The 20,841-nt window shown below is 43.3% G+C and overlaps 1 protein-coding gene and 1 pseudogene across 1 annotated transcript; one reads left to right on the forward strand and one right to left on the reverse strand.

Annotated features, from left to right (window-relative positions):
- Positions 1-37: 37 nt before the first annotated feature.
- LOC126540063 (uncharacterized) lies at positions 38-14,233 on the forward strand. The gene has a single exon (XM_055075858.1). It carries the CDS (start codon positions 362-364, stop codon positions 1,553-1,555), a length of 1,194 nt encoding a protein of 397 aa, XP_054931833.1. The 5' UTR covers positions 38-361; the 3' UTR covers positions 1,556-14,233.
- On the reverse strand, positions 6,321-11,453 carry LOC126540193 (uncharacterized; annotated as a pseudogene).
- Positions 14,234-20,841: the final 6,608 nt, after the last annotated feature.

Raw genomic sequence — 20,841 nt, forward strand, 5'->3', positions numbered from 1 at the left:
ACGGAGCCCTCGGGGGCGATGTTGAGGTGTGGTACGGTTGGTTCGGTTATTATTTTGTCTGAGTTCCTGTTGCTGTTGTTTGCGGAGCGGAGCGCCGGTCGCGCATTCGAGCTGCTCCCGTGCGCGCATAGCTTTCGTTCGTTGTGTCTGCGTGGTTTCGTATTGAATGACGATTGGAACACCTTCAATGCTGTTTCCCACGCCGAATGGGAGTTCGCAAGCCGACGCCAGAGCTTACGTGGGGTATACCGTCTACCAGCCACAGACGCGTCACATTTGCCGGCGTGCGGTGGTCTGCTAAGCCTTGCCTCGTTTACTACGAGGATTGGCTCGTCCGGTGGTGCGGCAGTACATTGGCAAAATGTATCCCGTCCGCGCGCTCTTCGTCGCCATGACAACGACGGCCGCGTTTGCCAGTGCGGCAGTGCGAATGTGTCCCGGAGATGCCGTGTTCCGACCTGCGCCGTTCGGCGGCGAGGAATTCGCACTTGGAAAAGTGACGCGCGAACCTTACGGCGCGTTTAACGTGAGCGGCTCGTGGTCATACCTCGTGCCTCGTGCAGCGCGCGACGTGAACGTAACATTTCGCTGGTGGCTTCCAGGAAGTGACGAGCTCGCACCGCTCGTTCTACCTGCCGGCTACGACGGTAACTTGCCGGGAGAGCGGCTCGGCGACGCGAATCTTACAGTTGTGTGCCACGGTCTGCCACCGAGGTTGGCGGCCGGTGCCCACGCGCTGGTGTCCGCGCTTCGGCGGCACAGACCGTCGGACGCGCTTCTCGAAGTCGTGTGGAACGCAGATTGTGATAGCAGCGCCGACGGCAGCCGCGCCGCTGACATCTACTACTGCCCGGCGCATGCCGCGCCGGCCGACAGCGCCCAGTACCAGCAAGCGGCCGGTGACAGTCGCCTGGTCGCGCGTGCCGTGGCGCGAACACTCAGCGGGCTGGTCAACGACCACGGATACGAGCTCGCGCGGATACACCTGCTCGGATTCGGCGTGGGCGCGCACGTCGTCGGATTCGTCGCGGACGAGTTGCGCTACTTCGACGACTCCGACAAGCTGGGCCGGCTCACGCTGCTCGATCCGACGGCGCCGCTGTTCGTCGCGAAGCTGGGTTTGGCGCACCTCAGCGGCCCCGGCAGAGCCGCCGTGTCTGAGGCCGTCCACACGAGCAGTGCCGCGCGCTGCGGTTACGGCATCGTCGAGAGGCTGGCCGACCTCGACGTGTACGTGAATGGAGGGGAGCGGCAGCCGCGGTGCCGTTCTAGCGCGATGTGCTCGCACGTCGTCGCGCTCGTGTATTACGCGCGTACCATGGAACGCTGCGCGACCGACACGGAGCTGCTCCCGGGATATTGGACGCCCGGCAAGCGAGGCGTGGTCCAAGTGCCCTTGGCAGACGTGAGTTGCGTGGTAAGCCAACATGCGGGGCCCTCGGAAGACCGCGTGCAGAGTTCGGGTGCTTCGCCAGCTACGCGCAAACCGTGTGCTTTCGCGTGGGGCCTTGTAGCAGTCGCGTACCTGGTGGCTGCAGGCCGCTGGCGATGCTAAGTTGACCGCAAGACTACGCGCGGTTTACTATCTGATTGACGAACGTGGGTAGCGACACATCAGTGCGTGCCCCTCGCATGTGATAGTTAAAGCGAAAGCAGCTTGTCCCCAGCACGACCTACTGTATGGGGACCACGACCTACTGTATACTGTATACAGTAAGTCGTGGTCCCCAGTCGGCAAATCCGGATAACGTTGGTCGAGTGTTGATTGGGTTTTTTACCCTGTTCCCGGTTTGTACTGGTTTTGTTCGTGCGACAGTATGTTCACTCATGCCTGGTACTCTCATGGTTCACTATATTTAATGCGGTGTTTAGCGTCACTGTCATTAGGACTGTGTTACCCGCAGATATTTAACCTGCATTTTCTGGCACTATTTTGTGTCCACATTTATATATGTTACGGCATGGCGTGTGTTCCTGATCCTCGTTTTTCATTGTGTAAGAGTTTTATGTTATATATGTATTTATTGTGAAATGTAGTAGTTGGTAATGCTGTCTGTTGTAAATTACTTTGCTTGTGGCTTTAGCATATTGGTAGAAGCCAAGCACTGGGGGCTCACAAGCAGCCGTGCTGAGTTTGGTATTGCTAACACCATGGTTTTATTTTCTTGGCTGCCCGGCCTAGTTGATTTTCTTTTTTTCTCAGTGGAAGGACTGCATCAGACCTGAAAGTGCTGCCAGTAAGAAACGTTATATTTTGCCTCCTGCCATGCCATGTGCATTCAAGCATCACTAGCATCTCTGTAATTTACGCAGTGTTTGGTTAAAATGCTTGTCTTCTAGTTATCGTCTCTTGAAACAGCCTTATCAAACACAAAGATTAAGCAATATTATTACTACTTGTCAAACTGTTCCATGATGATGTATGCTTGTAGTCTACTATGGCTACATGGGGCATAGGTAGACAGCTTCGGTAGGATGACATAGTTACTAACTTGAACTACATGCCTACCAATGTCAAAAACATTCCATTGGTCTTGCTTTTCAAAGGACCAGCAAACTTGCATCAAGCTTTATCGTACTTCCCTTACTTTGAGTAGGATCTCTACATTAATGTGTCGGTAGTGAAAGCTGTTGTGGGCAGAAGGTATAAACCGATGTAGAGCAGCCAAACGCAAGGCTTGCAACACAAGATGGAGTAGTGGCCAGGCTCATTGCTTGTAGTCAGTTTAGTCATTTATATCGTTTTAGTTTCGGCAGCACTACTCTTCATCAGCATATTTTTATGTCCACTGCAGGGTGAAGGCCTCTCCCAGCAATCTCCAATTACACCTGTCTTGCGCTAGCTGATTCCAACTTGCCCCTGCAGATTTCCCAATTTCATCATACCACCTAATCTTTCTGTCATCCTCGACTGCGCTTTCCTTCCCTTGCCACTCATTCTGTAACTTTAATGGTCTGCCAGTTACCTATGTGCCCTACACACTACATAGCCTGCTGTGCTCCATTTTTTTCTCTTGATATGTAGAATATCAACTATCTCTATTTGCCCTATGATCCACACCGCTCTCTTCCTTTCTCTCACTTAAAATTACACCTAAGACCTAATATCTTTCGTTACATCGCTCTTTTCACGGTGTTTAACTTTGTCTCTAGCGTCCTTGTTGACTTCGAAGTTTCTACCCCATATGTTAGCACCAGTAGTATGCAATGACATTGCAGTTTTCTTTTCAGTGGGAGTGGTAGACTCCCAGTAAGGATTTGATAATGCTTGCCATATGCACTCCAACCAATTTTTTTTCTTCTGTAAATTTTCTTCTCATGATTATGGTCCCTTGTGAGTAATTGACCTAGAGAAAACTACTCCTGCACAGATTCTAGAGGCTGGCTGGAGTTCATGAATTACTGTTCCCTTGCCAGGCTATTGAACATTAATTTTGTCTTCTGCATATTAATCTTCAACCCCAATCTTGCACTTTCTCGGTTAATGTCCTCAATCATTTGTTGCAATTCATCCTCAGTGTTGCTGAACAGGACAATGTCACCTACAAACTGTAGGTTGTTGACATATCAGCTGTTGGTCCTCACTCCTAAGCCTTCCCATTTTATTAGCTTGAATACTTATCAGCATGAAGTGAATAGCATTCTAGAAATTGTCTCCTTGCCTGACCTCTTTCCTAATAGGTAATTTTCTACTTTTCTTGTGAAGAAACAAGGTGGCTGGAGAATCTTTGTAGATGTTTTCGAAGTTATTCAAATATGCCTCCTGTACTCCTTGATTACGCCGTGTGTCCATGACTGCTGGTGTCTCTACTGAATCAAATGCCTTTTCATTATCTATGAAAGCCATACAGAGAGGTTGATTGTGCTCTGCAGATTTCTCAATTACCTGATTGATGACACAGACGTGTTCATCTTAATTGTTGCTGAAAAAGTGGCCATGTCAAGGGAAGTATAGGAAGCGAGTGTTCAGGTGATCAGGAAGTAGATCAGTTTAGTCAAACAGAAGTGGCTGTAGTGCTAGCACATACCAACTACAGCTGTAGTAAATGCCTTTCCAGTAAATGTTGTAACGATAATGGACAAAGTGGTGGCCCCATTTATTTGGTAGTTCATGGGACATTTTCTTTGGTACACAGCTGTTCTGCTAGATATCCTTGCAAACTTGCGTTCAAATTAAGTCTGAGTCCTGGCTACCAATTAGCTTAATTTTTAGGATATTGTCACGCTTTGTCTCCTCTCTTATTGCATCACGCACTCTGATACCAGCAGCACACCCACTTAGGTGCACTGGTCTGTGATGTGTTGTACCACTGACTCCTGTTTGTATGATTTAACCTGGCTTCTGCATCGTGTCTGAAGCCACACTGCCTTTGGCATGACTTTGAACTGGGTGTAGAAAAAAAAGTGAGGAAATTAATTATTAACTGCAGACTCGCTGAATTCTGGCTTAATGCCACAATTACTGGAAAAACAGCTATCCATTTGAAAGGAAATTAGAAAATTTTCATGTATGTGCTCCTTTAAGATTCATGCAAGTAGAACTAAAAAAAAAATAAGGCACTAGATGCTTACAACTTGTGTATATTTTGCCATGCTACACACATTCGTGGCTACTAAATATTGTGGTTCTCTACATTTTTACTCCGATCTTGTAGCATGACAGAGATGACTGTTCACTTCATGGACTTTTCAGCATAGGTTCAACTTTAACAGTGCCATTCAGTCCTTTTACTCTAACATACACTGTTCTTAATTTCAGAATGCCGTTGCTAAAATTTTTTATATGTGCTTAAACTTCGTTAGGTTTTCATACCTGAAAAAGAAATTGAGGGGCCCTGAGAGAAAAGGGCGTTACAGGAAGTGTAGTTAGAAGTCGGTGCTCTTGTGTCTCATGTACTTGTTTGTGTACTAACTGTTGTTGTTAGATCTCTTGTTTTTCCACACTGTAAAGACACTTGCCCCGGAATTTGCCATGCACGCACAACACTCACTCATTTTGCTCAGACTCTTGAGATTTGAATCAGTGAAACGCAGCACGCACCATAAGATGCATTTCCTTGAACTATGTAATTTTGTTTCCATCACTGTGCCTATCTGCTCCATGTAGGCTTTCCTCATACCACTTTGCTTATCAGGTCACAATGAAAAGCAGCTGGAATTACAGCCAAATGGTTTACAACAAAGTACTTGGGGATCTCAATAATCTTTTGTTGTACAAGTCACTTCGGTATTAAGATCACGCACCATACCACTTGCAGTAAAGCATCCTAGGCACATTCAGAACAAGAAAACTTTAATACGAATTCAAGAGATACTTAGTGAAACAAGTCGCTAATTTTCTTTTGTGCACTTTGTCTAACCGTATGTTCGATGGCAGTTCACCTTAGGGTGTCTCGATTCACGGCATGCCCTTTGGCAAAACCAGGGAGAAATGCAAAGTACAACTGCAAAGAGTTTAATGGTGCTATAATGGCTCCCTTGTCGTCATAATTCATGGTTTTTCTGCAGGTTTGAAATTGAAGATATTTGGTTCAAACCACTGCTGGGCCTTTTCTTCCTGGCCTGCTAGCTCATGGAAACATTTTTACGAAGAGCAAGCAAAGATTGCTGAACTTAACACTGTTTTGCTGCTGCCTTCACCTCTGTTCCTCTGTTTTCTGTTCATGGCATGTCGTCACTCATATCAGTATCGAGCAGATCAACACGTCATTTTCATCTGTGACATATCTGTCAGCAATCGAGAGTGGGGGGTAGTGGTGTTTCATTGTAGTGGTATTGACTGTAGAGGCATTCATAATGCCTACAATCAATAGGAATTAAGCCAGAACGTGTGGAATCCTTCGTTATTAAGGTTATTTTGTTGCAGAGGCACTCTTCGTAGAGTGTTTCTATGACATTATAAATACTTGACTAAAACTTGAAGCAATGCAAAGATGAAGACAACAAACGAAAACACACAACAGGACGAGTGCTGTTGTAAACCATTTGACTGTAACTTGTGCTGCTATGTGTTTCTGTTTGTTGTCTTCGTCTTCTTCGCGCTGCTTCAATTTTTACTCAAGATGAACCAACCCACCCAAATCAAGTTGTTGCTACTGTAAACATCTTTCCTTTTCACCTCTTCAGGAGTCTTGACAACCTCGGCTTGTCAGGAAGTAATTGTCACTTTCTGGCTTATGACAGGCCCATCCTCTAGTGGTCGATATTCTGTCATCATCTTTTATTGAACGAGACTTCTGACACTATTTGCGTGCATATTTCTGGGTTTTAGCCATGTTTTTAAAGTACCTCACATCAGAGAAGTGAGCCATTATGGTAGATTTCTCTTTTTTTTATTTTTTAATGTGAGTCCTTAAAGGGGTTGAGCATCCTACCTGCTGTGGCTAGCAGATCTGCCTGGGGGCATTGCTCATCATGTCATACTGTGTCAACTAAAAGTGTTTTCCGAAATTCTTTTAAAAGGAGGGGCCCTGAAATGAATGCAGTGATATTGCTTGAGGTCGCACAATTCTCCTAGTGAAAATCCTTACATGCAGATCGTGTAGTACAGCGTGCTGTACTCCAAAGCATGAAGATTAAGAAAATTTTAGTCAAACCACCATTCTGTATTGTTACTAGTCAGCTATAATAAATGACAGTGTGCTGCTTACGAAAATTCAACCCTGACTTACAAGTTTTGGCTGAACATTTCAGCAAGCATGCACCTAGCAGTTTGCATTGAGCTGGCGGAAGAATCCTATAGATGTCCTATAGGGTTACGTTGGGGTCACTGAACAGTCCGTTTTCATTGAAACTGCTGCCGATTTCATTCACAGTCGGTTAACATGCATACATGCCTGCAAGAGTAACTGCTGCAGAAGAAATGCATGCGCCAATCTTTTGATGCGTTAATTTGATGCCTTGCTGATGACTAAGTAGAGCATTTATGTACTTGTCCTGCTTGGAATTCCTTGCACGTTGTTTTCAGAAGTTGCAGGCTTTGTGTTAACTTTTATAGCCGGTGCATATATTTTCATGGAGCAGAAGTACTGTTACGGCCATCTCATTTTAAACGTTCATGCATGCCACATGTGTAACCATTGCAACTACTGTTAGTGTGTAAGCTTCACAGTGCTGTATATAGCGCCCAATAGCACCCATCTAGAACTTTCAGGTGTCAGTAGAATTAATTTTCTGTTTTTGCAGCAGAAAAAAATAACAAATTTAAAGCTTTTGAACTTTCAAAATGATGCCTAGAACTGAACTAGTTAAGGCAGCCCTTTTGGACTATGTATGCAGTTTGTGAAGGGATAGTTAATTTCATCCAGAGATCTCATTTCGTTTCTGTACGTGGTCTAGAACCTTGGACATGAGATTTTAATTTTTCCAAACAGTAGTTATGAGCTAGAAATTGAGCCGGTCATGTTTTTCAGTCATCAGGCTTTTTGGGTGTGGCAGGGCATAACATTTAAAAAACTACATATTCGTATAGCGCTCGGGTTAAGAAGAACGCTCATGCAGCTTGGAGCCAAGCATTCAGACAGTTACTCCATGAGAACTTTGTGCTTGTGAACAGTTAATTTCATTAAGTTCTCCTACATTGGAAAATGTCCAGAATGGCTAAGGTTAATTTTGTGCTGAAATTAATGGTATCCAAAGTTAATATTCTGGAGCACATATCCATGCTTGCTAACTGATCATTTCTTGCATGTCCTGTATGTTGCATGCTGTCTGTAGTGGTCCTACAGACAGTAGGCATCTCTGCTGCTTCGTGCAAGCTATAGGGCAGGCAAAACCTTGTGCTTTATTCTCGGATGTTCATTTTTGGAGATAGTTTGTCACAGGATTATACATTACAAGCGTGAGAGACATCATTGTGTATGAGTGACAGCATTCTTTGCACAATGGCAAGAATGCTAGTCGTGAAATCCTGTGAAGGTGAGAGTACACCTGAAAATGAGAATACCATCCCTGAACTGGCATCAGCAGCTGTGTGCTTTAGAAGCATTGGTAAACAGCACAGGCTCTTGGCATTGTTAGTGTGATAGCGCAGCCACCTGAAGAAAACAATTTGTTCACATAGGCTGTAGGCATTACCCAGGAGTTTCAAGTTGTTTCAGTGCTTTCCAGGTGTGTGGCTCATAGCTGCAGTTAGTGAAGCATGTTGAAAACATATTAAGGTAATCAAAGGAGGAAAACGAAGACTTAAGGTCCTTTTCCTGTCCCTTTTTGCCAGCCTTGACTGCATTCTGCGACCTCATATGTTGTGCACTGACAGACAGTTAGGGTAACTCAAGCCCAGGTGTGAACTTTCAGCTTCGGCGAGGTCTGGATCGCATGAATATCATTATAGCAAAAGGTAGCTACTCCAATATGGGTCTAGGTTGTGGTTTGGGCTAATGTCATCATGGAGGTGCATCCAGCACACAGATGCACAGGAGGAACAGAACACACACAGCACTTACTTCCATCTTTTCATTTCTAGTGATCTGCGGATATTTATACGTCTCGCACAGTATGCCACAGAACAAGCATCCAGTAAAAAAAATAACCATTTAGTAAAAAGAGTAAAGGTACTTTCTAGGCTTGCATTACTGCGTTATAGAATTCAGCAAGGATAAGAATTTTCAGGCAAGTAGCAACTGCCTGAAAAGTCGCAGTTCATTATATGCTTGTAGTACTTGCCCACTCCTGACAGAAAAGCTAAATTTAGTCGCTATTTCGAATTTCTTTTATTGTTCTTTTTTCAAATAAATTCCAGGGCAGTTGACAGATTTATTTTACAGTTGCTGTGTGCGACACATCTTTGTTCAAGTCACAATACAGTTGACGCATCTGAATGCATTCCTTCTTTTGAGAATACTGTGAACAGCAACAATGTTGGTGATGTCATGGCATTTGTACAGTGGCAGTGTAAAAGGGAATACTTGATTAGTATTCAAACAGTTTCACCAGGTAACCTTTAAAAAAACGTGCTTAATCTGTGCCAAGGCTTTCGTGTCAAAACTTGGGTTGCACTCGGTACTAAAATACTAATTTTGTGCTCCCTTCAATAATGATTGTAGTGTACATCTATAACTCGAGATACATAAAGTGATAAAGTGTTAGAGAGGTGCAAGATTGATTACAAATGAGAACATGAAAACACTGCCGCGGACCTTGGAATGTAAATATAATTCTACAGGTTAAACTACCAAGGCCTCGTGGAAGTCCTGCTATTGTTGATGTCTTCAATCTCCGTTAGAGCTTCTTTTCAGAATGACGTGACTGTGATTGTGCATTTAATCCATGTCACATTACCACTGTTCACTCATATCTAAAGTCACTGTGTTCTGTAGCAATGTTTTAGTGTCCTTGTTTTTGCAATTGCTGTGTGTTGAGTAAAGAACTTTATTTTTTTTGTTTACTAAGAAAGCCACCTGGGCATTTGTCCACATTTTAAATGTGTGAATCCAGTTCCTGATAGGTTTAGTGTAAGCACAACATTTTCTCCACTGCATGCCTTTCAGTTTTGAAAACCTTGTTGATTACTTGCAGTGTGCCTATAGTGTACTGTTGCACCAGGTATGTATTTGCTGGGTTGAGTCTATTGATGCACGTGTTTTAGTAAGCTAGTCTTCCTCAGCTGTCTACTAATTGACTGAGTTTGTTGTTCTATTCTTTGTTGTGCACATTCTTTGTTTTCCATTTTGTAGAGGTGTTTTTTGAAGCCGCAATGTGAAACGTGCTTCAGCTTGTGCACAATTGTTGCATTTACCACATCTTGCCCCTTTCTCTGTGAGCTGGACAGGCACAACTCCCAACAAACTTTGCCTCCCCCCCCCCCCAAAAAAGAAGGCCTGTTTTCGTTCTAGCCATCAGCAATGTACTCATCAGATGGCATTGTTGTCAGGGTAAAAAATGCTTGTTGAAAGAAGAAAAGAAAATGATATGTATACATATATATATATTAATTTTCATGGCTTGCTTTTTCACCATTGGTTATCTATGTTTATAAGCGTTGACCTCAATACTGCAAATCCTGTCCGCACATTTTACGATATGCATTTACTTTTTCAAGAAAAGGTGGTGTTATGCTTGAATAATTTACATAAATGTATGTTACTGAAAGATAATGTGACCATATTCTATAGACCCCGAAGTGGGACGGGGAGGGAGGGGGTTAGGTAGGTAGGAATGAGACCATTTAGATGTCGTACATTTTTATTTCAAATATGCAAGTGCTATTTTCGTTTTCTTGAACCAACCCATGCAAAAACGTTCTCCTTCTTTAATACTTCTGATACTTCTGACTGGAATGTTTCTTCTTCAGCAAATCTTCCTTTCTGCAAAGATGCCCAAAGTATTGCTTGCACGTCATGCATACATTCACCTTCAGCACAAGCATGGCTTTTAGTGTGGCCACTTTAAGCTGTGCCTTCTCTGCAGTCCATATCTTGTTCATGAGAGAAAACACCCTCTCTACCGGTGCATTTGTACCTGGCAGGCACATGCAATACTCCAGCAGTGTCCTTAGGAAAGAGCTTTAGGACCCTCTCAACAGCTGGCATCAACTCCAACCACCTGGTCTTGTTATAGCCCAGAAGCAGCTGGTATTCCACTGATACAATAGCACAAAGCTCTTTGAAAGACTCCACTCCGACCGTGTAAATGTAAAACTACGAGTAGATTTTCACAATCACAGCCGCAATATTCAATGGTAGGCAGTCGCCAGCAGTCTGAATGGTGTTGTGTACAATGTGCACAGCGCAGCCAATTCCAAAGATCTTGTGATCCATAGAATCTTGCAACCTGAAGAAAACGTTTTTCTTCACGTTTCGCGCAGTACCACCAAAGTTGCATTTAGCTTGTCAGCACTGAAAGCAACCAGCTTTGATGTGACTTGGTTGGCTTCGAGTGCGTCCATGATATACTGGCTCATCATGGCTGAAGTCTCACCTGGCAAGGTGTCAATCTCAAAGAGCTTCGTCTGCTCTCCTGTTGTAGTGGTGAAGTTGTAGTGGCAGCACCTTCAAATCCTTGTGGTTGGACGCATCACAGAAAACTGAGGCAAATTTAGCCTCCTGCAGGTCAGTCATTAATTCTTCCTCTGCAGATGGGGCAAGCACGTTCAGAGCAATTGCTTCTGTCTGTGCGAGCACTGCAAAATTCTTTGTTGAGCAATTTCTGCGCAAGCTTTAAAGTACAGCCCATTGATCAGAAGCTCTGGTTGTGAGCGATCGTGTGAGCTCCTTTTCCTCAGCACATTCCTGTCTGAAGAACCAGGTTGCTGCGCTGGAATTAGCAGCAGCTGACATGCCCTGCTTGTGCTTGACAGAGCCAATGTGTTTTGCTATGTCCGAACGCCCGCCGTGAGCGACAGAAAAGCCTGCCCCACATGCATCACAGCGCATATCCCACTCCGACTTACTCTTCATGATGATCGCATACTCTCTTCCCAGCTGCTCAGTAAATTTGCACTTGCGTTTCGGCATTGTGGCTGGCAACACGACAAAACTTCAAGCCTAAAACCCAAAAACAAAGCTACCATGAAGCGCCGTCGACAAAGGCGGTCAAAAGGTTTGACTCTGATTATGGCTGCGGCTCGCTTGAAAATGCAAGCCTTCGAGCCATAAGCAGCACGGAAGCAAGCCTTGTCCAGCCTATCCATGCCTATCCAGCCAGCTGTGCAAGCAGACGCGAGTTTGAGGAGGCCACGGACAGCTGGTGCTGCCACACTATGATGGATAAAGCCGCTGGCTTTAGTGATGGACACAAAAGTTCTTTTTAGGACGTTTTGAATACGTATGATTTTGAAAACAGAAAAAGGAGAAAAATAAACTTGCTTGTGTTGCTCGTACCAACCATGTTTCAAAGGAGATGATCCTGAGAGCTATTTATCAACTAAAGCTTCATTTGGGAATGAAAAGCGGGATAAAATGCCATCCCAGCACCTCGGTGGGACGCCGGGACCATGGCTGCAAAAGCGGGACTGTCTCGCCTAAATGGGCACGTCTGGTCACTTTACTGAAAGATGCTTCAAAAGTTGGATTTAGACTCTCGCAACATTCAACTGAGTCAAGTACAGTGCTGCATTTAGTCACACAATTTCTCAGGGAGATTTTGCAGCGAAGTTATTAGCCTCATGATCATTCATGGCCACTTCTACTTCTGTTGTCCGTGTGTTTATAGCGCAGTAAACCCCCCTTATTTACAAGATGTAAATTGTGAGGCCCAATTTGTGAAGCGGACGGCTATACAAGGTTATTCTCATTGATTACTGCACACATGACATAGTTTACGGTGTCATCTGACAAGACTGTGTGTAGTTTTATCTCGTTTTTTATCCCCTGTGCCTGCATCTTGTTTTGTAGCTACCGCACAGAGATATTTGAAAAGACAGTGTGTCGCATTGAGTGCTTACGTCAATATTCAGCTGCATCCTAGTAATTCCGCAGCAGAGGTGCATCATCACTGACTTGCCTTCTCCTGATGTGTGTGCACTTCTGTGCGTATGTGATCGATGTATTCACTCACTGACCTTTCCATCTGCAGGCTTGTGTCCACGACATAAGGCTAAGTGACCACTGCACCCCTTTCGAGGCACTGAGTGGACTGCCTGTGAATGTGTCTGGGTGTGTTTTTGTAGCTACTCACTCTTAAAGGAACACTGAAAAAGGACTACTATGTTCTGCTGTGGTACGGGAAGTCAGGCATGCAAACCAAGAGACAAATAACATGAGAAGGACAACACAAATGGTCATTCTACCTCGGTGTGCATTTGCGCATGCCTGTCTTTCTGTACCACGAGTTTGTACTGATAGGCAAGGGTAAAACGGACACAGACTAAAAATATTAAAAGAAAAGAAACCGAGACATCTCAGCGCCCATACTGGGGCCTTGTTCACAATCTTGTGAACAAGGCGCCCGTGCGAGAATTCTGAACAAGGCTCCCATATAGGAGCCGAAACGTCTTGGTTTCTTTTCTTTTAATGTTTTTGTTTGGCGTCCGATTCACCCTTGACTATGAGCAATCCTGCCAAGACAAGTTTTTGTCGAACTCTTGATTTTAGTTTGTACTCACTTTCTTGACCTTCATTCATTATAAGTTAAAGCTGTATTGTTAAATTACGCTTCTAGGACACCAAAATTGACAAGTCATACCATACGAAAAAACTTGGTCAACCTGAAAAGATGCATGAATGAAAGAGGCAATGTGGTGGTGATGGAACCTTGAAGTTCGAGCACCAGCTGGCTGAGATGTTGTGGATTTTGGCAGTATCTTCCCCAATCTCGGTGACGGTTCTTTAATAAGAAAAAAAAGACATATTGCATCCTAGAGAACCAAGGACTCAACCTTGGCTTTCTTTAACTTTTTCACGGTAGAAGAGCGGCCTAAGACGTGCAAAATGACCTTGAAATGCATGAGGTCGCTCGCCTCTGACACACCGGCACTGTAGTTAAGCACAAAAGTCAAAAAGGGAAGCCTTGGCCTTTATTTTCTCCAATAATGACCTAATGACTTGCACTAGAGATTCGATATAATACTGTGGCAGGGTGTGTTTTTATGACAGAGAAAGCAAGGCACACAAATAAGCAAACGGGAGCACTTCTAACAACTCGTGTTTATTGAAACATTTCGTGTTCATATATATATATATGTATACATCATCATACAATGATGTCGTGCCTCTTGTCTAACATGCTGACAAGTAAAAGGCAAATTTCTTTTTCCATCAACAAAAAGATTGTGTGCTGACGCACTTGGACCTTTCACTACTTATGGCATTCGCCTCTCTAATTTCGTGCGTGCATTAAGGTAGCTGATTGCGTAGCAGTTTGAAAACAATGGTGCGAAATTGCAGTCATTGCGGTGTACCGACAAGTGCCCGTCTGTAATGTGCAACATTTTGTTTGTGTTCTCTTAGCCAGTCATTTACAAAGCGGCCCGTCTGGCTGATGTAGTTGTTTAGCAACTACCGCACAGTGTTATTTGAAACAGTGTTCGTATTGTGAACATTCAGCTGCAATCTAGTAATGCTGCAGCAAAGGCGCATCATCAATGACTTGCCTTCCCCTGTTGTTGTGTGTATCCAGTGATCGATGTTCCAGTTCCATCTGTGGGCTTGTATTCGCAACGTATGGCTAAGTGACTGCTGCACCTATTTCAAGGCATTGAGTGCACTGCCGGCAAATGTGTCTGGGTGTGTTTTTGTAGTGGGCTCATTCTTAAAGGAACACGGAATGTTTAAATAAACCTCACTTGTTGGAACCACTCCCGTTTCTTTATCTGTGTGCCTTACTCTGTCCTGTCTTAAAAGGGCACCCCGCCTCAGTATGCATTTCCAAGATGCCCAGGAAGCAGCACTCTTGAAAGAAGACTTTTCATTCATCTAAATTAACTTACAGTAGATTCTTCTGGTTCCTATTGTTCTCCCACTCAATCTGTAAAACTATAGTGACCCCTTGACATTAGAGCCAGAAAAAGCATGCCCGAATGGAACTTGAGCTTCTCCCACATCAATTGGAGCATCCACATGACCTTAATTCTGTAAGATCACCATGGCACTCCCAGCTTGCAGGTGAGAGGACCTCTGCACATTGAATGACCCAGGCGAATGTGTTTTGAGTGCTCGACTTCAACTGACCCATTGTATACCACACCGCAAGAGCGCTCTAGAGGGTTTGAAAGCAACTTAGTCGAGTGTACCAGAACCGTTGGTCCTTGCTGCCCTTTATTTACTCGCAAGTTTTCAGCCCCCCAATTTTGTGCACATCTCTTCAATGGCTGTGCTCGCCACGGCAGGGGTTCATACTTTGCACATGCGCTTGAGACTAAAGTTTCATTCATAGCTTACATGCTGGATTTTATGCTGCCCTCTTTGTTGTGGCATGACCAAGTGAAGTGTCTTTTTTTTTTTGTTGTTGTTGGGGCATGTTGGTACATGATTTTATAGTGTCTAGGGACCCTAAGGGAGAGATAAGCACTGTTAGTAAATTACACTTCTACAATACCAGTAAAAGCAACACTTACTACGAGACTATTCTATGAGCCGGAAAAGACTCAAATATGAAAGAATGGTTCGTGTTACGCCACCTCAAAGTTCCCACACCATCTCGCTGCAATATTGTGCAGTATTCTGGCGGTGTCTGCTTGGGCCTAGTTAAATGTTTATTGTTTAAGGTTGCTTACGTTGTATTCTTGAATAAAAGGCTCAATTCAACGAATTTTGAGAACCCTTAGAATGCCACGTTGGCCCAAACAGGAGAAAACACTTTGCAATTTATAACATCACACCGACATACTGGCACTGTTGATTTCGGAAGGAAATAGAAAAAGTGGGAGTTCTGCCCTCATTTTCTCTCCTGGTACTGAACGTTAAAAAGTTTTGAAAGAATGCTTTATCATCCTTGACTGATTTAGTATTTCTCTTTTAGTGTGCTTACTAGCTCAGAACATTAAATCTCTTATGTGCTAAGTTCATGAGAAAGGTCATGCTCCATGTTTTACCATCCTAGGTTAGTGTACCGCGTATTATGAGGATCAACATATGGGCTGAAAATTGGAGGATAAGAATGAAAACCGAGAAGACATTAAGGACTTGCGAAATGTGCAATGTGACACAAATAGTGGGTCTAATGTTAAGATGGAAAGCTGGCAATATGGATTGGAAAGCAAAGAGGTCTAGTTGATGTTTTAGTAGAGATTAACAAGAAGTGGTATGAGGCAGGTAACGTAATGGATAGAGCAGATAACTAATGATCTGTTGGAATAATAGTGTAAGCAACAAGGGAACGGGAATGCAAAACCAAGAACAGGAGATTAGGTAGTATGGTAAGACTAGAAAATTTGAAGACCTAGGATGGAATTGGCTAGCATGACAAGTTGACAATTAGAGCCCAATCTGTCTTGCTTGGCGACTCTTTCACAACATCATCTTTCACTCCTTTGGTGCAAAAAGAAACATAGAATTTTTGCAGAGAAACAAGTTTGACTTTCCTGAATTATCTGACCAAGGTACAGTGTCGACAATGCCAGTCTGACGTCAGATTTCGTAGCGTTTTAACATCAAGTGGGCGCCTTTTGTGCGGGAGAAGGTCGAAGTTGTCATGTTGAATTGTTGCTAACTTTTGGATTCAGTGTAGTTATCGCATGTTGATGAACAAAGAACTCTATGGTACTTCAATGGCCATGGCATTGTGCAGCTGAAAAATTAGTGGCTTTGATGCCTGGCTGCTGCCGCATTCGGATTGAGGCTGAATGCGAAAATGCTCATATACTGCACATTGAGTGCACATAAAGGACCCCAGGTGGTCCAAATAATCCAGAGCCCTCCATTGCAGCATCCCTCATAGCCCAACATGCAATTTCGGGACATTAAAACATCAAATAATTTTTTTTAAGCAGATGACCCCTGTTAAAACACTGCCAAAGCCTACAATGTCAAGGGGAGCTGGCACAGCAATCTGAAGGGCAGTGCCAGCGGTTTTTCGCTTTTGTCTTTTCCAGCTTTCCAACTTTCTGTTTACATCGAGGCTGACCTGCGCACAATTCTAGAAAAGTGATATAGCCATCTAGCTTAGTTTATCATCTCCCCTTAGTGTCCTGGTGTGTTTGATACACCTGACAAAATTGACGTTATTGGCGTTAAAGGAGCACTGACGCAAAACTTTTGTCTTTATCTTTTTTGGATTGTCAGATAGTTGCAGACGCCCAAATCATGGTATGAGGCCTCAATTCCTAGAGCACAGAGAAGTTGTAAAATATACTATCTGGTAATCCAATAAATTTAAAATGAGCAGAATTGAGCACACCTTTTTGGTATGGCGTGTTGACAATGACTCCTCTGCGCACTGCAAAAAAAGAAGAAAGGGCCACGGATATAGCCTGTGCCATTATGCCTCTACTGGCTGTTTTCACTTTTTGTCACACTCCTCTCCCACAAAGTCTTTAATGTGCTGCCGCTGTGCGATCTTGTTGTTTGTGCCTTTTGTGCTGAAGTTATGTTCAGTGCTCATATTCAAGTTCTACAAAGTTTTAAAGATCGCCTGTGGCAGATAGCATAATGCTGGTTGTTGAGCTGTATTATCCAGAGGTGGACATTACTACCACGAGAAATTGGAAAACATATTTGACTTATTATAAGAATTTACGAATTCAGCTCCGAATTACTTTTTGGCATATATTGCAATTTACTAATTGTAGTCGATGATATTGTGAGACACATCCACTTAAATACTTCCCAAAATGTGCGATGAAATATGTGGGCATTTCGGTTACTTTTGTACTTCAGTGCATAAAAGAGCTCTTTGTGAAAGACGTGGACCAACAGTGCATGTTTAGCGTGAGAGATTCGACAATTGCAGCTTGCTGTATAACCAGTTTGTGCTAAAGTGTGGAACAAGAGATGCATAGCAGAGATGTGTCAACATGGGCATAGACCAAAGGACAGGCCAGGTGTGGTAAAAAAGACTGGAATGGTCACAATAAAAGCTGTATTTTAGTAGATACAACTTCCTCATATTTCTCACCTCTGAAGTAGTTCCCTTTACTAGCAAAACACAGCTCCCAACATCACTTCCAAAATGGAACGCTTCTTTAGAAATAAGGCACAACTCTATTTTTCATGATCTCATCAAATGTGTTGAAACTGCATTCTTTCGAGGTTGACTTCAACTTGGGAAATGTGATAATTTCATTGGGGCCATATCTGGAGTGTGGGGTGGCTGTTGTAAAGTGGTCGGTTTGTTTTTTGCCCGAAAATTGTGCTTAAGAAGTAACGAATGAGCTAGTGCATTGTCATGGTGCACAACCCAGCCCTGGTTCGACTACAGCTGAGGCCTCTTGTAGCATACAGCTTTTCTCAAGCGCTTCAGAACTGTTACATAGAACTTGTTTGTTGTCTGTCCACATAGAACACATTCGTAGTGAATTACACTTTGCCAGCCAAAGAAAAAAACTAGCGTCACCTTGTAGTTTTTACTCATCTGAGCTTTCTTTGGTTGGGGCGATGCTTGTCCTAGCTACTGTGGTGTCTGATCCTTTGTTTTGATGCTACACCTCTACACCCTGTCATGTTTCAGCTCTTGTTATGATAGTTTTCAAAAACCCTTCATCAGTGCTGGCATGATCAGGCAATTCGTGACTTCTTAACATAGTTTGCTTTCCAGTCCTCTGTTAACACATAAAGCACAGACTTTGCAACAGTGTGATGCATTTTACCAGAATTGCTTGTCACAATCGGCAATCTATCTGATGGCCAAACAGCAGTTTTGGAAAGCCAAATCATAAACTTTATTGGTATGAACATCGTCTGTTGACATGGAAGTTGTCCAATTCGGGGATCTTTGTCAGTCTGTGTTTTTCCATTTTGAAATGACAGTGCCACTCAAAACATTGGGATTGGCTCGTAGATTCATCCCAGAAGGCTTGCTAAAGCATTTCCCATGTTTCAGTCACAGTTTTCCCAAATTTGAGGCAGAATTTCACATACGCATGTTATTCATCGGACCCTGTAGTTTCACCGACTCAAAAAATCACAAACTAGTCTCGGCACCTACAGATTTTAGTGGCTGTAGCTTACTTACTGGCAGTGACAGAATGACACAGGCGTTAGTTCACCGAAAGCTGCTGCTAGTCAGCACCAGTTGCATTCTGTTTATTGGTTTCAGTGCTCTGCAATCATTAACATTCTTTGATCGTACTTCATAGGTTCTGGGCAGAAGCACTAGTGGCAACGTCCCATGATGCTGCGTTCAGCCATGATGGATTACAAACATAATTGTGTCATGTGACTCTTATGGTAACAACATTTCTGGTGACACACATGTGCCAGCACAGAAGTAAGGCATAGTTCCACATTGCAGTAACAGTTGTGCATCTTCTGGTTAAGCACAATGCTGCAAAATGCCACTCCAAGCACTGCTGCTTCCATCTCTGTGTTCTAGCATTGATCTTTGCTACTGGTAAAGAAGTCCACTAACTTTGCTTGTACTAGACATGTCCTTGTGAGTAATGAAAGTACCAGTTTTGATTTACATCCTATGTTTTCAGCTACGCAATACATTGTTGTTATGAACAGCCGTAGCTGATAGCATCATGATGTAAATTGCAGCAGCCTGTCCTTTGCCATTACACTGCAGAAGCACACACTCTTAGTAGAAGAAGTGTTAGGCTCAGATCCAACCTCTACCCTTACGGCACCTGGTGCACCCCAATGTACAATAATTTCTGGGGGTGCCTTGCACTAAATTCAGCTCCTGTCATTAATTGCTGCTTACACTTGGTGCCCTTCTGGTTGCTGAAAACACACCACCACAGATAGTAATAGCTTAGTACATGATGCATTCCATAAGTTGTACAAATCTGTAACATTTATAATCTTTTTCAATATTGATGCTGTTCCGCTTGCTTAGCTAAGGTGCAAAATGGATCCACTTGCACTAAAGCTGTGATATTGTAGTTGAATCCTTTGTTTGACAAATGCTTTGAGTGCTGCACTGCCATATCTTGTGTGCTGCCTTGACAGTATTGACAGGCATGGGAAATTCTTGAATGCATCCTCTGACTGTTTTCTGCCCTGATGTTTTTTTTTTTCATGTTAAGCTGATGAGAATGACCACACCTTTTAGCTTTGTATTCATCTTCGTTGCTATGATGTTTGTCATGTATTTATTGTTAAATTTGTGCATCCTCTTACATTTACGCATACTTCTTATGCATGGTCATTTTCTGCTGTTGCATTCATAGTCAACAAAGAAAGGTGACTTCATACAGCTAAGAGAAACGTGAATTTTGATATCTCATGAATGTGTTAACCAGAATCTGAAAAGTGCAGCCAACGGGGATTAGGATCTGTACCAAAACATGCTTGGCTCTCAAGCCGTGTGTTTGTATTAGTGGCATGCTTAGCATATCCAGAAATTCACGACCATACTAACCTTATTTTGCTTGCTGTTTACTAAAGCATGTGTTTGTGTAAGATGCGGATATGTTCATGAACAGCACAGTGTGAGCGTGCACATTATTCCACAAGAGATGTGCCTGGTAAAGTTTGAATATTCAACATGCAACTACACACACTCATCAGTTTTCTACTGGCAGGAAACATGGCCTTTTACTGTGCTGATTACTAGGGTCAACATTGCCTCATCGGCATTGAGATGAGCTCAAATCACTGCATACGTCACACATTTTATACATTGCAACTTCTCACTTTTGTTACTAGGGCCAGCAAACATGAACAAATGCAGCAGTACAGCTACCCATAGAGAGTAAGTTGCCATCATCATGTAGCATTCCACAATGTCTTGATTTGGAATGCCTGACTTTACTGCTGACCACCTTAGTCTTATGAATACATTGGTTACTAAAGATGTTATCTGTTCTTAAACTGCTAAATGTTGACGAGGTTCAAATTATATTTCGCAAACTTAATAATATGCCCATGAGAAAAAAAATTTTATGTTTGTACATTACTTTCTGACATGCTCTTCTACAGTAGTTGATGCAGCACAATACTAATGCAATCTATTTATAATGCCTTGCCAGTGAGATTTAGTGCACATTCAGGCATCCGTTGTTCTCATTTACAGCCCTTTACAATGAATGCAGTGTGCAACCATGTGTTTGTACATTCCACTCCATAGGGATGTGCATACTCAAAAACTCTATTCTGAAGAGGCTGGGTGGCAGCCAAAGCAGTTCATCCCTTATGTTTTGCATTGTGCCAGTGGTTGATTCACATAAATCTTCTTTTAGAATATTTTTGTGAACCATTGGTAGCAGATGACCTGTGCTCAGGTGGAATGTATGGCTCGAAGAAATGTGCTGGGAATGACTTGGACGAACACATTATCAAAGCACAAATCTCCGCACATTTT

This window comes from Dermacentor andersoni, chromosome 2 (assembly GCF_023375885.2).
Source record: "Dermacentor andersoni chromosome 2, qqDerAnde1_hic_scaffold, whole genome shotgun sequence".
In the NCBI taxonomy this organism is placed as follows: domain Eukaryota; kingdom Metazoa; phylum Arthropoda; class Arachnida; order Ixodida; family Ixodidae; genus Dermacentor; species Dermacentor andersoni.

What these genes read in the sequence shown, in the direction of transcription:
- LOC126540063 (XM_055075858.1), top strand. Translation starts at nt 362, where the DNA reads ATGTATCCCGTCCGCGCGCTCTTCGTCGCCATGACAACGACGGCCGCG.